The sequence below is a fragment of the Podarcis bocagei genome (assembly GCF_964188305.1).
Source record: "Podarcis bocagei genome assembly, chromosome: 10".
Classification (NCBI taxonomy): Eukaryota; Metazoa; Chordata; class Lepidosauria; order Squamata; family Lacertidae; genus Podarcis; species Podarcis bocagei.
In genome coordinates, this window is record NC_138135.1 from 10,199,938 (window position 1) to 10,216,879 (window position 16,942).

The 16,942-nt window shown below is 46.6% G+C and overlaps 1 protein-coding gene across 4 annotated transcripts in view; it reads left to right on the forward strand.

Moving 5' to 3' along the window:
- Positions 1–16,942, forward strand: part of PLXNA4 (plexin A4) — a 623,585-nt gene that overhangs the window by 480,679 nt on the left and 125,964 nt on the right. For all 4 annotated transcript variants that reach the window (XM_081209755.1, XM_081209758.1, XM_081209756.1 and 1 more), the window contains one exon: positions 8,631–8,831. In XM_081209755.1, coding sequence (XP_081065881.1) covers positions 8,631–8,831 — 201 coding nt within the window. The remainder of the gene's footprint in view (positions 1–8,630; positions 8,832–16,942) is intronic.

Genomic DNA, 16,942 nt, shown 5'->3' on the forward strand with positions numbered 1-16,942 from the left:
AGATGGCGCCTCTGTCCCAGGGTCACCCAATGAGCTGCATGGCTGAGTGGGGATTCGAACCCTGGTCTCCCAGGTCCCAGTCCAACATTACCCAACTGCATACTGTATATTCTAGTTCCTATAGCTGGTGGTGTAGTGGTTAAGAGCGGTAGTCTCGTAATCTGGGGAACCGGGTTCGCGTCTCCTCTCCTCCACATGCAGCTGCTGGGTGACCTTGGGCCAGTGACACTTCTTTGAAGTCTCTCAGCCTCACTCACCTCACAGAGTGTTTGTTGTGGGGAAGGAAGGGAAAGGAGAATGTTAGCCGCTTTGAGACTCCTGAAAGGGAGTGAAAGGGGGAATATAAAATCCAAACTCTTCTCTTCTTCTTCTATTTCTTTGGCTCAGTATAGGGGTGGAGGTGATTTAGGGAAGGATCTCCATTTTTAAAAAGTTCTCTCTTCCTCATCTTGGGCCGTACCGAAGGCTTGGACACAGAGGGCGAGACCCGCAACTCCCTTGTATCCCCTCTTTCCAAGAAATTGCCTTTTAAAATTTCAATTAGGAAGTACATTAGGTCAATCAGATAAAGTCACACATTGGGAAGAGGATTTCGCCTTTTTAACGGCCCTCGCCTCTTCAATTATCTATAATGAACTTCCTAACAGAGCCTCAAACCTTTTTATATGCTAACGAATCCTTTTATTGGGGCCTCTGCAATTGCCTCTTGTTAATGAATTTGAAACAAGGATGATCAAAAAGGTTATGGCGCCGGCTTGGGGTGGCGTGCAAGAAGGAAATCTCCAAATTTCTTCATATTGCCTCCTTTTCTTAACCCCCTGGCCTTCTTACATGTCTTTGTGCTCTGGCTCTGAGTTCCCCTCCTGGGATCCATGCCAGGGTTCCTTTCCCAAAAATAGACTTTGATCACCCATGTTTATTATTTTTCATGATTATTGATTTGATTTATTAACCTGCCTTCACCTTGAGGTTCCTAGGGCGGCTCTCAACCATTTAAAATGTAACTTTAGAAGCAGTTTAAGAGAAATTATATAGGGATGTGGATGGTGCTGTGGGTTAAACCACAGAGCCTAGGACTTGCCAATCAGAAGGTCAGCGGTTCGAATCCCCGCGACGGGGTGAGCTCCCGTTGCTCGGTCCCTGCTCCTGCCAACCTAGCAGTTCGAAAGCACGTCAAAGTGCAAGTAGATAAATAGGTACCACTCCGGCGGGAAGGTAAACGGCGTTTCCGTGCGCTGCTCTAGTTCGCCAGAAGTGGTTTAGTCATGCTGGACACATGACCCAGAAACTGTATGCCGGCTCCCTTTAAATTGCGCCTTTAAAGCGAGATGAGCACCACAACCCCAGAGTCGGTCACAACTGGACCTAATGGTCAGGGGTCCCTTTACCTTTACCTAAGACAAATTACAGCCGCAGGAAAGCACACATCTCAGGTGCCAAAGCCCAGGGGGCAGTGATGAGTCTTCAGCATAGAGACTCACAGAATGGTAGAGTTGGAAGGGACCACAAGGAGCATCTGCAAGAGGAAGAAGAGTTTGGATTTGCTATCCCGCTTTATCACTACCCGAAGGAGTCTCAAAGCGGCTAACATTCTCCTTTCCCTTCCTCCCCCACAACAAACACTCTGTAAGGTGAGTGGGGCTGAGAGACTTCAGAGAAGTGTGACTGGCCCAAGGTCACCCAGCAGCTGTATGTGGAGGAGCAGGGAAGCGAACCCGGTTCACCAGATTACGAGTCCACCGCTCTTAACCACTACACCACGCTGGCTAGCCCAACCCCCTGCAATGCAGGAATCTTTCGCCCAACGTGGGGCTCGAACCCGCAACCCTGAGATTAAGAGTCTCATGCTCTACCGACTGAGCTATCCCAGGTTATCTTTTGGAAATTATACCTTGTAGGTGCCAGATGCACCTCTGTGTGGCGGGAGCTTCACCTCTTAAAAATATATGTACAGTGATATTTTGGGTTACAGACACTTTAGGTTACAGACGCTTCAGGTTACAGACCCCGCTAGCCCAGAAATAGTACCTCAGGTTAAGAACTTTGCTTCAGGATGAGAACAGAAATCGTGCGGCGGCAGCAGGAGGCCCCATTAGCTAAAGTTGTGATTCAGGTTAAGAACAGTTTCAGGTTAAGAACGGACCTCCAGAATGAATTAAGTACTTAACCCGAGGTACCACTGTATTTCTTCATGCAGCACATAGTTAAAGTATGGAACTCGCTCCTGCAGGGGGCAGTAATGGGCACAAACCTAGATGACTTTAAAAGAAGATTCCACAAATTCATGGAAGGGAGGACTATCAATGGCTACTGGCCAGGATAGCTGTGCTCAGCCCCCAGAGTTGGAGGCGGCAGTGCTTCTGAATAGCTCTTTCTGGAAACCACCAGAAAGGGAAGAATGCACATTTCAGAGTGTTGGTGCTGACCTTGAAAGCCCTAAATGGCCTCGGCCCAGTATACGTGAAGGAGCGTCTCCACCCCCATCGTTCAGCCCGGACACTGAGGTCCAGCGCCGAGGGCCTTCTGGTGGTTCACTCCCTGTGAGAAGTGAAGTTGCAGGGAACCAGGCAGAGGGCCTTCTCGGTAGTGGCGCCTGCCCTGTGGAACGCCCTCTCACCAGATGTCAAAGAAATAAACAACTACAGTGGTACCTCGGGTTAAGAACTTAATTCGTTCTGGAGGTCCGTTCTTAACCTGAAACTATTCTTAACCTGAAGCACCACTTTAGCTAATAGGGCCTCCTGCTGCCACCGTGCCGCCACTATGCGCTTTCTGTTCTCATCCTGAAGCAAAGTTCTAAACCCGAGGTACTATTTCTGTGTTAGCGGAGTCTGTAACCTGAAGTGTCTGTAACCCGAGGTACCACTGTATCTGACTTTTAGAAGACATCTGAAGGCAGTCCTGTTTAGGGAAGTGTTTAATGTTGGATGTTTTATAGTGTTTTTAATAGGGATGCGGGTGGCGCTGTGGGTAAAACCTCAGCGCCTAGGACTTGCCCATCGCATGGTCGGCGGTTCAAATCCCCGCGGCGGGGTGCGCTCCCGTCATTCGGTCCCAGCGCCTGCCAACCTAGCAGTTCGAAAGCACCCCCGGGTGCAAGTAGATAAATAGGGACCGCTTACCAGCGGGAAGGTAAACGGCGTTCCGTGTGCTGCACTGGCTCGCCAGATGCAGCTTGTCACGCTGGCCACGTGACCCGGAAGTGTCTGCGGACAGCGCTGGCTCCCGGCCTCTAGAGTGAGATGAGCGCACAACCCTAGAGTCTGTCAAGACTGGCCCGTATGGGCAGGGGTACCTTTACCTTTACCTGTTTAGTGTTTTTAATATTCTGTTCGGAGCTAAAGAGGCCCAGCCAGATGGGCGGGGTATAAATAAATTATTATTATTATTATTATTATTATTATTATTATTATTATTATGCTCAGATCTTGCTTGTGAGTTTCCCACGGGCATCTGGTTGGTCACTGTGAGAAAAGCATGCATATATATGCTTTCGTAGATTTTCACGGGTACAGGAATGCAGGTTTTGGTGTCTTCGGGTATCTTCCCGTGTAAGAGTTGGGGTGTCTAGGCGACGTTTCGACGAGGTCTCACTCATCATCTTCAGGCTGGTGCTTTCGGCTTCTTGTTACTAGAACAGAGCAGGATCTCAGTGTTTGAGTTCCTATAAATACTGTTGAGGGGGGTGTGGTGTATAGCCTCCAACGTTCTGGGCAGAGAGGAAGTTCCCAGGTTATTGTGCCTTTTCTTCTTTTGTTCATTAATTACTTGAGGGATATCTTGAGTGATTTCTTGAGTGATATTCTGAGTACCACTTAGGAGGGTCATTAGGTGTGGATTAGTTGCTAAAGCTTTCGTGTCTTGACCTCTTGAGCTAGTGAAGAGTTTTTCTGAGAAAATGGCTGTACTGCACTTAGTTGTGCTCTGGCTTGGCTTCGTGTATAGGGGCGAGCTGTGGTTTTGTGCCCTGTGCCAGCCAGATCTGTGTAGGGATTGCAGGGGGGTGCAGCATCCGGAGGTGCCACTATGGTTTGGCTACTGGATGGTGTCTGTAATTTATCTGTGGAGAGGGTCTGGGTTTGGGTCTGGTGTGGTTGATTGGAGATGGCGTTCTGTGTGCCTCTGGTTCTGGTGTCGGTTTTTGTGGGGAGGGCTAATTTCCAGATGTCTGGCAGGCGGGACGTGTCGTCACGCTTGTTCATGTTGTGAGGGTGTTTCTCTATCTCGATGGCTTCTATGATTATTCTCTTGTGGTGATGTTCCATGTTAAAGAGCAATTTGGAATCTACAAAATCTCGCTAAATTTCTCGCTAAGCAACTTCAGCCCTATGCAGAATCTATCGCTTCACACGTTACAAACTCCTTCCAGTTCATAGAAACAATAAAGAAGCAAAACCTACATCCCGATGACCTACTTGTGAGCTTCGATGTTGTATCTCTCTTCACACAAGTGCCCATTAATGAAGCCTTGACAGCCATTCAAAACAAATACAATCCCCCCGAATACATCCTGGACCTGACCAACCACTGCCTAACCAACACGTACTTCATCCACAATGGACAAAGATACAAACAGATAGAAGGAGCACCTATGGGATCACCCCTCTCACCGGTCATCGCAAATCTGTACATGGAACACTTTGAAACCAATGCTTTAGACAAGTCAGAACACAAACCCAAACTTTGGCTCAGATATGTTGACGACACCTTTGTAATTTGGCCACACGGGAAGGAAAAACTAGATAGCTTCCTCACATATCTCAACAGCCTACACCCCAAAATACAATTCACTATGGAAATAGAAGCCAACAACCAACTTCCCTTCCTTGACGTCCTAATCTACAAAAAACCTGATGGCTCCCTAGGACACACTATCTACCGGAAAAAAACACACACCAACCGCTACTTACATGCACAATCACACCACCACCCTGCACAAATAAACTCCGTAGCCAAGACTCTCATCTCCAGAACCAAACGCCTGGCTGACAAAGACCACTTGACAACTGAGTTACAGAATCTCTCAAATGTGTTAATCGCCAACGGATACCAGCAAAACAGGGTTACGAAGCTAATCCAAAAAGAAACACCCCCCAAAAACCAAGACACAGAAGAAAACAATGGCATGGCCCTCCTTCCTTATATCAAGGGCACTACAGATAAAATTAGCAAAATCCTCCATAAACACAATATCAAAACAGCCTTTTGCACCAACCAAAAAATAGCCAATATCCTCAGAAACCCAAAAGATAAAATCCAGTTAGAAAACCAAGGGGTCTATGAAATACCCTGCAAAGTCTGCCCAGCCACGTACATTGGACAAACAAACAGACGAATAAATGCACGTATCGCAGAACACAAGAATGCCGTCAAAAAAGAAGAAAAAACTTCCTCTCTTTACCAACACATGAAAGAAACAGGACACGAAATTAATTTTGCAGATTCCAAATTGCTCTTTAACATGGAACATCACCACAAGAGAATAATCATGGAAGCCATCGAGATAGAGAAACACCCTCACAACATGAACAAGCGTGACGACACGTCCCGCCTGCCAGACATCTGGAAATTAGCCCTCCCCACAAAAACCGACACCAGAACCAGAGGCACACAGAACGCCATCTCCAATCAACCACACCAGACCCAAACCCAGACCCTCTCCACAGATAAATTACAGACACCATCCAGTAGCCAAACCATAGTGGCACCTCCGGATGCTGCACCCCCCTGCAATCCCTACACAGATCTGGCTGGCACAGGGCACAAAACCACAGCTCGCCCCTATACACGAAGCCAAGCCAGAGCACAACTAAGTGCAGTACAGCCATTTTCTCAGAAAAACTCTTCACTAGCTCAAGAGGTCAAGACACGAAAGCTTTAGCAACTAATCCACACCTAATGACCCTCCTAAGTGGTACTCAGAATATCACTCAAGAAATCACTCAAGATATCCCTCAAGTAATTAATGAACAAAAGAAGAAAAGGCACAATAACCTGGGAACTTCCTCTCTGCCCAGAACGTTGGAGGCTATACACCACACCCCCCTCAACAGTATTTATAGGAACTCAAACACTGAGATCCTGCTCTGTTCTAGTAACAAGAAGCCGAAAGCACCAGCCTGAAGATGATGAGTGAGACCTCGTCGAAACGTCGCCTAGACACCCCAACTCTTACACGGGAAGATACCCGAAGACACCAAAACCTGCATATATATATATATATATATATATATATATATATATATATATATATGGAAATACATATTTCTGCATTTTTTAAAATAGCATCGCATTGTTCAACAAATGCTGTGTGTGAGTGTGTTGAAAGCTTTTGGGGAATTCCATACCGTTTGATCAGAGCTTGGCATGGTGGGCATATTTTCCTCGCAAACACACCTGATGCTAGTTGTGGTCCATCTCACCCACAGCACAGCATGATTGACAGTCTCCATAATGCCATTCTTAGTCAGGGTAACTGCAGCTGTTCCGCAGCTCATCTATTTCTTGGTGTTGCTCAACTGTTTGTGCCCATGAGGCGCATCCACCATCTGCTGTGAGGAGAGATCCCGCCCGTATCTCTCTCTCAAGTCACACGTCTTTCCGCTTCCCCCTCCCGGTGCTTTGAGTCACTCCTTCCCTTCGTCCATCCCTTCCCATCACCAGTTCTTGAAACTGGGCACCTGAAATCAGCACAAACAGAATGTGCTGCTTTGCTGTCTCTTCTACCTTTCCTTAGAATGGGGTGAGGACACATTAAAGGGCAGCTTCCCTTCGTAACATAAAAGGGCGAAGGAGTGCAGCCCAGTAGCAGAGCAGCTGCTTTGAATACAGAAGACCCCAGGGGCAACTCCAGGTAAAGCGGGGAACACATCCCCTGCCTGGAGAGCTGCTCAAGTCAATGCAGACATCACTAAGTTAGATGGACCAAGGTGGGCTAAGGTAGATGGTAGTTGAATCCAGGGCCGGCTTACCCATAGGCGCTAGGGTTGTGGGGCACCTGGGCACCGGGCTATCAGGGGCGCCAGGCCGAGAGTCCAGAGCCAAGATTTGGAGTCTGGGGATTGAAGAACCAGGCCAGCCGACAGCTGCTGTCGAGCGGAGCAGAGCCCGTCAGAGCGCCGCAGGCTTTTCTGCTGCGGGCGCTGAGGCAGCCGGCCGGCTCTGCCCTCCTGTGTGCCTGGGATTGGCGGGCCGTCGAGAAGCCCACCCAGTGCATGCATGCTGCTCACATGAGGCACATAGCTTCCCTCCCAAGCCTCTGTGGGGATTGCTCTCCTCCCTCCACTCCACCCACAGCGTCCTCCCCCTCAAAAAAGCTCAACAACTTTGGCCTGCCCGCCCCAAAAATGGGGGGTGCTGGGCAGTTTTTTGCACCCTGGCGCCGCATATGCTAAAGACGGCCTTGGTTGAATCTGAATGTTGGAAGATTCAGGGCAGATGGAAGGAAACACTTCTTAACGTTGCACATGGTTAAATTATGAATTTTGCTCCCGTGGTGATGGCCACCAAACTAGAGGGCTTCAAAAGACCAAATACATGGAGGAGAAGACGATTGATGGATGGCAGCTGGAGACAGTAATGCTTCCGTATACCGATTGCATGAGACCACAGGAGGTGAAAGGCTTGCAGTTTCCCCACTGGGGCATCTGGTTGGCCACTGTAAGAATAGGGTGTGGGATTAGATGGGCCATTGGCCGTCAGGCACTTTCTTGATCTCCTGCCCTGGGGCAGAAGATATAGAAGCCTGATTAGTCGCGCCAACAGGGTAAAGAACAGCTTCTATCCGTGGGCTGTTAGGCTGCTGAATGAAAAGATAACAACAGGGCAACTGACTTTCGGGTTTGGTGTGTGTGTGTGTCAGTAAACGAGGGGAATTACTGTATATTTCGCTCCATAAGACGCACCTAGTTTTTGGAAGAGGAAAACAACAACAAAAAATATTCTGAATCCCAGAAGCCAGGACAGCGAGCAGGAACACAATTCAGCTCCAGGGACCACACATTCGCTCCATAAGATGCACAGACATTTCCCCTTAGTTTTTAAGAGGAAAAAAGTGTGTCTTATGGAGCGAAAAATACAGTAAGTCTAAGAGAGCTGAGTGGGGGGTGCTCATGTAATCTCACTGTACAGTGGTGCCTCGCAAGACGAAATTAATTCGTTCTGTGAGTTTTTTCGCCTTGCGAATTTTTCGTCTTGCGAAGCACGGTTTCCCATAGGAATGCATTGAAACGGTTTCCCATAGGAAAAAGGAAACAAACTTGCAAGACGTTTTTGTCTTGCAAAGCAAGCCCATAGGGAAATTTGTCTTGCGAAGCAACTCAAAAAACGAAAAACTCTTTCGTCTTGCGAGTTTTTCGTCTGGCGAGGCATTCATCTTGCGAGGTACCACTGTATACAAGTTGTACAAGTGACAATAAAGTATTTCAATTTCAATTTCAATTTATCATCTTTGTTAACCCTCCTCTGTACCTGCAAGAGATTGCAGGACAACACCTAATTAAGGACGCGGCAAGTTGCCAGATTCCAAATCGGCCTATCAGGAAACGTAACTAAGCGTTTGACTAACTGCATGGGACAATTTCTTTCTTTCCCCTCCCATCCCACCTCCTCCTCCTCCCTGCTTTCTCCAGGACTGCCCCCAGTTGCTGCACATCAGTAAGATCTTGGTGCCTGTGGACGTCATCAAGCCAATCACGCTGAAGGCCAAGAACCTTCCTCAGCCTCAATCTGGGCAGCGGGGCTACGAGTGTGTCATCAGTATCCAGGGCAACGAGAAGAGGGTGCCTGCTTTGCGGTTCAACAGCTCCAGCGTCCAGTGCCAAAACACTTCAGTGAGTAAGCCCTGCCACTCTGGGCCATGGGAAAGGGAAAAGGGGGGCTGGACTGCAGGAAGAGATAGGGGACAATCAGTGCCGGATTTACGTATAAGCCAAACAAGCTATAGCTTAGGGTCCTACTCTCTTGGAGCCCCCCCAAAAAATTAAAGAAAAAAACCTGGATGTACATTTCCAAAATATAAGATAAAAAACAAATAAAATAAAACCTACATACAGCAACGGTGTTTTGCACTGTATAGGCTCCTACGGTGTAAGTCATGGGCCCCACCTGCTAGCCTGCTCCCTAAAATATCACTGGTTTGCTCCTTTCTATATATAGGGTGCCTACATTCTGCATGGACTGGTTGTGTGGCAACATGTGCAAATGGCTTGAGATACCTATGAGGTCCATAAATTACCGTATAGATTATATTCAACAACCAAAAAACAGCAACCATTTGTTGTTGACAAAGGACAGCTGGACATATCAAGGGCCCCATTACCTTCAGTAGCTTAGGGCCTCATCAAACCTAAATCTGGCCCTGGGGACAATTGTGATTTTGTTTGCATTTTAATGGGAGACTTTCCGAAGCAACACACAGACCGAAACGGAGCTATCGGTTGAGAACCGCGCTTCTCTGAATTTTTGTGGTGCAATTCTCCAGTCAAATGATGGGGGGTGGAGGTGGAGAAGCGTAGGTCAAAGTGAAGGCTATCGATGGCATGCAATCTATGTTCTAGGTCCACAGGATGAGGCAATGCTTTCAAATACTACTTGTTGGAAACCACAGATGGGGAGAGTTCTCTGTGTTCGAATCCTGCTTCAGGGTTCCCCACAGACACTTGATTGCCCACTGTGAGATTGTTTGACTCGGCAGGCCCTTGGCCTGATCCAGCATGTTCTTAAGATGTGGGCCTCTGCTCTACCTACTAGCAGGTTGGCAGTTTTAAAGGCATTTTCTCCTGGTTGGGAGAATTGCCGCATGACCAAGTTGATAAATAGTCTTTAAATCCAGCCTTAATGAGGAACAGTAGAGTGAGTTGGATATGAGCCTGGAGAAGGGAAGACTGAGAAGCGATATGACAGCCATCTTCAAATATCTGAAAGGTTGCCACGTGGAAGATGGAGCAAACTTGTTTTCTTCGGCTCCAGAGGAGAGGACCAGAACCGATGAGATTCAAATGTCAAGGAAGGAGATTCCAACAAAACAATAAGGAAGAACTTCCGGGTGGGAACAGTAGTTTGACAGTGGAATGGACTCCAACTGCACAATCCTATGATTCTAAGAGAATTTTGCAGCACATGTCACTTCTTTTCCATTTAAATCCTCTGTACAAATCTAGATCTGGGTGTTCCGCCTCCGCTCCCCTCTGTGTCATTCAAAGGCTCCTTTTTGCCTCAGGAAGGACTCGGCTGAAAGGTTTTAATTTATTTTGCAAACTTTTATTCTCCTCTCCTGAGCAGAGCTTTCTAAAGTCAAGCCACTCTTCAGACAGGCAGGAATCTGAGGCACATCACATCGTGCCTTCCTTGCAATGAATACTAATTCAGGGGTTTTTTTTGGGGGTGGGGTGGGGATGTCGGATAGAAAGAGAGGGATAATTCCTGTAAGAAGCTGCACAGGCAGGATGCTAGCAACACTATTGCCTGTTATCAGCTTCAACCAACCATAAGGTGTTTCTATTCTAATTCCTGAACAATTCAAGATGTAAGACAGATAAAGAGGTATACCAGGGTTTAGCAAACTTTTTCAGCAGGGGGCCGGTCCACTGTCCCTCAGACCTTGTGGGGGGCCGGACTATATTTTGAAAAAAACATGAACAAATTCCTCTGCCCCACAAATAACCCAGAGGTGCATTTTAAATAAAAGCACACATTCTACTCATGTCAAAACACCAGGCAGGCCCCACAAATAACCCAGAGATGCAGTTTAAATAAAAGGACACATTCTACTCATGTAAAAACACGCTGATTCCCGGACCGTCTGGGGGCTGGATTGAGAAGGCGATTGGGCCGGATCCGGCCCCCAGGCCTTAGTTTGCCTACCCTTGAGGTACACAGTGTGTGCACATGTGTTTAGGGGGTCCGATTTGGCCAAGGCTCCATGCCCTGCAAGGAATCAAGGTAGTAAGCAGAAAGAACTGAGATCATTCAAGCATTTTCTTATTTTCTTTTTTAATTTTTCTTTTATTTTATATACAAACAAACAGGTGAACACAAATATTTCACACACGCTACTAACACCAATTACAAACCTTAAAACACTCTAGTGACTTCCCTCCACCAACATTTGCCTTCTTTTGTACAGTATTATTGTATTTCCCATTGCAATTTATATCTTTGTTTCTTAACTCTCTTAACTTATTATTATTTATTCTCATTCGACTTTACAAGCACTAATTCAAACATATCAACATATTATTTTTTGAGCAGTGTTTGGACATATAATCTTCAAACCATTTCCACTGTGATCTTAATTTCTGATTTGATTGGTACCTTATAACTGCAGTTAGTTTTGCCAATTCAAGCATTTTCAAAAAAAGCAAAGCCACACTTTCCTCTTTTGAATAGCTGAAATGCTTGAATATTTCTGCCTGTTTTTTCTCAAACTTCGACGAGGCAAGGCAGAGAAGGCAAGACGAAAGATGGACAGTGGCCAACAATCAAGCCTCATTTGGAAGACTTTGTTAGAACCACAGAATTATAGTTGGAAGGGACCCCTAAGGCCATCTAGTCCAACCCCCTGCAATTCAGGAATATCAACTAAAGCATCCATGACTGATAGCCATCCAGCCTCAGCTTAGAAGCCTCCAATGAAGAAAACCTTCTGAGGTTGTCTGTTCCACTGTTGAACAGCTCTTATTGTCAGAAAGTTCTTCCTGATGTTCAGTCAGATTCTCTCTTCTTCTTAACTTGACTCCATTGATTTGGGTCTGTGATGGCCTGGGACTCAGGCTTAGACTCGGAACCAGACGCGACTCAGTCTGCACCGGATCCTTTGCCTCAGGCGGCATCTGAACCTAGTCTGGGGCCTGATTCTGAAGAGTCCCAGTCTGCACAGGTTCCCCTACAACAAACACAGCTGGGCTGAGTCAGGGGCCTGAGCCTGCCCTGGCTCCAGATGGGGGGATGACCTCGTTGCCTCCAGCTGGGCCATCACTTACAGCTGCTCCACTACCGGTTGGGTCAGGGGAGGCTGAGGTGGCCTCTGGGTCTAGTCACCCACCGACTCTCCTGAGCTGCAGAGACTAAGGTCTGGGAGAAAGAGAGACCTGAGTACTCGCAGGAGGAGTGCTCGCTGTGGCGATCACACAGGGTCCCTGGACGTTTCACCGTCTATGATCCCTGTGCCACCACTTTATTTCTTGCTGCCACCACCCAGGCCCTACCTGGTACAATACTGAGTCCAGTCAGGGTTAAATCGGAACATAAACTTTTGTTTATTTATTGCAGTGTGGTTTCATAAATGGTATAGGTCAATTACAATCATGGGGTGCCTATCCAGACCTATAACTTCCGCTACCTGCTCTCACTCACAGAACCACCTCTCAGATATTTACTTGTCTTCCTATCCCCTAACTATTCCTGACTCAGCTTATTTCGCTACACTAACTCAACCTACCCACAAACTCTATCCCAATTCACTCCCACTCCAACTAACCACCCAACTCCCAACGAACTCCTCCTTTTGCCCCTCCCAGAGCTGATTTTATAGTCCCTCTGACTCCACCCCCCTGCGTTCTGATTGGGTAACCTGTTTAACTATTTCACCTCCAGCACTCTCTTAACATATAACGTCACACTCGCCTTCGGGCGAAACAGGGAGGTGAGTCGCTGGGGATCAGTACCGGCCACTACCCCGACAAAGATAAAAGGCTGACAGACCCTGCCCCAGGTTGCGGGAGCAACATTGCTGTATGCTAGATCTTGCCTGAGATCCTGTACCTGTCCTTGCCTGGTTTCCTGCCTTGGCCCTGTCGGACTGACTCCTAGCGGAACCTTTGGATACTGGTCCGGTCCTGGACCGTGTTTCAAGGGTTACCCCCGGGCCCAACAAAGGGAGCAGCAGAAAGCAAGCTTGCTCCATCAAGGAAGAAGTCAGTTTATATTTGGTTCTCTGCACTTGGTGTGGAAGGAGACCTCTTTGCTGGTGTGGTTGATCTTCCCACAGCCTCCTTCCTTGCCCAGAGCTGGGAGCTGGGGTATTTCTGTCACCTAAGAAAAAAAGAAAAGCTGGGGAAGGAGAAGAAGAGGAATCTTGATTAGGGGCCAATAAAATTGTCCAAATCTTATTTATTTATAAAAGTATTTCTATACCACAAATTAATGCAATGTAACACGGCCGCGTGCAAGCGTATATACAATAACATAGAAGACACCATATAATAATGTAATAAAGTTCAAGGTGATATAGAGCCCTGTTCTCCGCTGGGAACTCTTCAAGCTTAGCTATATTAGAATGGAGACGTAAGCTATAATTAACAACCAAAATACACTCGTTAATGATTATTTATTATTTCACTCTAGCGCATGTATGATTCCGCGCATGGCATCTGCTTTTATTATATGGTTATCACAACATTTGTGGGAACGTGAGGAGAAGCTGTGTGTTGTACCAGTGCGCGTTGTGCAAAATTTAAAAACGGGCGCTGCGAAAATGGTCAAAACAAGGGACCATGAATAGTTTGACATTGGTCGCAATAAGGAAAATAAATAAATCAGAAGCGTCACAAACAGTGGGAGAAACTCACTGGCAGGCATGTGGCTGTTTCTCGGCGTTAATTAAAGCTCTCTGACAACAGTGCGCAGCTCAGTGCATCATCTGGTTGAGCATCGTTGCATAATGTCATCCTGTTTGCTTGATGAAGCTGGATGGCTGATGTACACCCATATGCTTGTGTTGACTCAAGCTACAGCGGTGCCAGCTTGTCATGTAAGATCAGCCTATGAGTTACGCTCTCTCTGGTTGGGTGTACAGACTCCAGAGTGAAACTCAGCAGGGTGGAACCAAACATGGATTTGCGCAGCAAATGATGCGGCTACTGACTTTCCCCCCTTCCAAAGCGCTCTGGAATATACAGGGTGTTTCAAAAGTTGTGAGAACACACAACTGAGCATGCTCGTAGTATCATGGGATTGTAGAGTTGGAAGGGACCACGAGGGTCATCCAGTCTACCCCCCCCCAGCAATGCAGGAATCTTTTTACCCAAAGTGGGACTTGAACCCGCAGCCCTAACATTCAGAGTCTACTGATGGAGCGGTAATGAGATGAAAGATGTAATGAAAAACATTAATAGAAACTTGTAGAAAAGGGGCAATGTGGCCGTTATTCCAAGATAGCACTTAAACAGACATTCATATAATAAAAGATAGCGCTGGATGAAATTATTGGTCTCAACCAGGGCCAGGGCCTTTTCAGTACTGGCCCCGACTTGGTGGAACGCTCTGTCACAAGAGACCAGGGCCCTGCGGGACTTGACATCTTTCCACAGGGCCTACAAGACAGAGCTGTTCCACCAGGCCTTTGGTTTGGACTCAGTCTGACCCTTATGTTTCCCTCCCCTTATGGTCTTGATCTATGGTCTACTTTTAAAATGAGGCTGCATTTAAAATGGTATTTTAACCCATATTTTTAAAAATTGGTTCCCCCTCTCTATTATGTTTTTACTGTAATTTTACTGGTGTTAGCCACCCTGAGCCTGGCTCTGGCCGGGGAGGGCGAGGTATAAATTATTATTATTATTATTATTATTATTATTATTATTATTATTATTATTATTATTATTTTTGGATGGAATTTTTCACCTATGTGACTGTGTCACTAAGTACATCCATGGTGTGCTTCCTGTAATCCTCTCCCCTGCTTGTTGCTTCCTATTGTAGTCCTCTATGACATCACTCATTACCATGGCAGCTGTTGTGTTATGCCCTTGCCTTTTCTCTGGAATGTAAGATGGGAAAGGGTGTTAGAACCACAAGCCATTCAACAACCTGTTTAGCGTGGAGTAGATAAGACTGATAAGGTGATATGAGAGCCATCTTCAAATATCGGAAGGGCTGACACATGGAGGATAATAATAATAATAATTTATTATTTATACCCTGCCCATCTGGCTGGGTTTTCCCAGCCACTCTGGGTGGCTTCCAACAGAATATTAAAATACAATAGTATATTAAACATTAAAAGCTTCCCTAAACAGGGCTCCCTTCAGACGTCTTCTAAAGGTCTGGTAGTTGTTGTTCTCTTTGACATCTGGTGGGAGGGCATTCCACAGGGCGTGCGCCACTACCGAGAAGTCCCTCTGCCTGGTTCCGTGTAACTTGGCTTCTCGCAGTGAAGGAACCACCAGAAGGCCCTCGGAGCTGGACCTCAGCAGAACGATTTGGGTGGAGACGCTCCTTCAGGTATACAGGGCTGAGGCCGTTTAGGGCTTTCAAGGTCAGCATCAACACTTTGAATTGTGCTCGGAAACGTACTGGGAGCCAGTGTAGGATGGAGCAAGCTTGTTTTTCGCTGCTCCAGAGAGTAGGACCGAAAGCAATGGTTTCAATTTGCAAGGAATGAGATTCCGACTAAACGCTAGGAAGAACTTTCTGACAGTAAGAGCTGCTTGACAGCGGAACAGACTCCCTCGGAAGGTGCTAGACTCTGTTTCATTGGAGGCTTTTAAATGGAGGTTGGGTGTCCATCTTCCAGAGATTCTTTAGCTGTGATTCCTTCATTGCAGGGGGTTGAACGAGGTGATCTTTGGCTCACCTCCAACTCTACAAATCTATGATTCTAGCCCTGGAAGTGAGCTTCAAAATATATCAGGACTACTAGCTTGTACTTGTTCTTCCATGATGCTTTCTTCCGATTTTCCTCAACTAATCATTTCCACTAGTTGATGTTGTTGTTGATGTTGATGTTCCTTTCACAATGAATGTGGGCTTCATTGTCCTTCCTCTGCCCCATTGCAGGAAGCTGTCATTAAAACCATGCAGCCCATTTTCTGTGGCATTAAACGCCATGTTTCCAATTATGGGCCTTTTGCCAGTTTTACAATCTGTTACAAATGAGCGTGCCATCATCCCACTTTGCTTTGCTCCCAGATTCCATTACTGGTTAGTGGCCTGTGAGTGCCGAAGCTCAGGATGTCGCTGGGATTTATGGCTTGGAAAATTAAGGGTGCTTTTTATGAACCTTTTTGGGGTGTGTGTTTGTTTTTTTAAAAGAAAATAATTGCAATATTCTGAAAGTTAAAAGGAAGCCTGACCCAATCCCAGAACCCAGACAATATGTCTGTATCAGTTCCTCAGAACTTCCTAGTAAAGTAATCTTACCTGTACAAAGCTGAGATCCCTGAAGAGTCTTAACAGGGAGAGAGGGTGATAGTTGTCAATGAACACCACACACCTGTTGAACAGCCCCATCCTTCATCTGAAGACCCCAAACCAGAGGCTGCTATAGCCGCTAGCCCAAAGTGCAGCGTGGCTTTATGGACCATCTTGATCTTGAGGAAGGCATCATGGTGTTAAACAATGTCTTAGTTGGAGCTCCTGTCACACATTACTATGTGGTTAGATGTGTCCGTATGAGGGACTGTAGCGTACATTCTTCATGCACACTTGGTGTGATGCAAACCCCTGTTACATAAAAGAACACCCCTGACCTATAAGGAAACCTCTTAATGGTTTCTTCCTTTCCTCCATTCGTTAAATATTCCTCACCCAACTTACTGTGTCATCAAGCGTCTTGGTGTCTCTTTTCAAAGACTGGCACATTGGGACTTTCCAGTTCACCATTTCAACCACTTTGCCCATAGCCCTGCAATGGTATAATCTAGGTAGTATTCCGAGGAGCATCATCATCGTCCTTTATTATTTATATGCCACCCAACTGACTCGATTTCCCCAGCCACTCTGGGTGGCTTCCATCAAATTAAAACATCAAGCACAGTAAAACATCAACTATTAAAAACTTCCCTATACAGGGCTGCAATATCTTCTAAAATTGCCTAATTGCTTGTTTCCTTGACATCTGATGGGAGGGCATTCCACAGGGAAGGAACAATTCAAAGTGTTGGTGCTGACCTTTAAAGCCCCAGCTTCGTCCCTGTATACCTGAAGGAGCGTCTCCACCCCC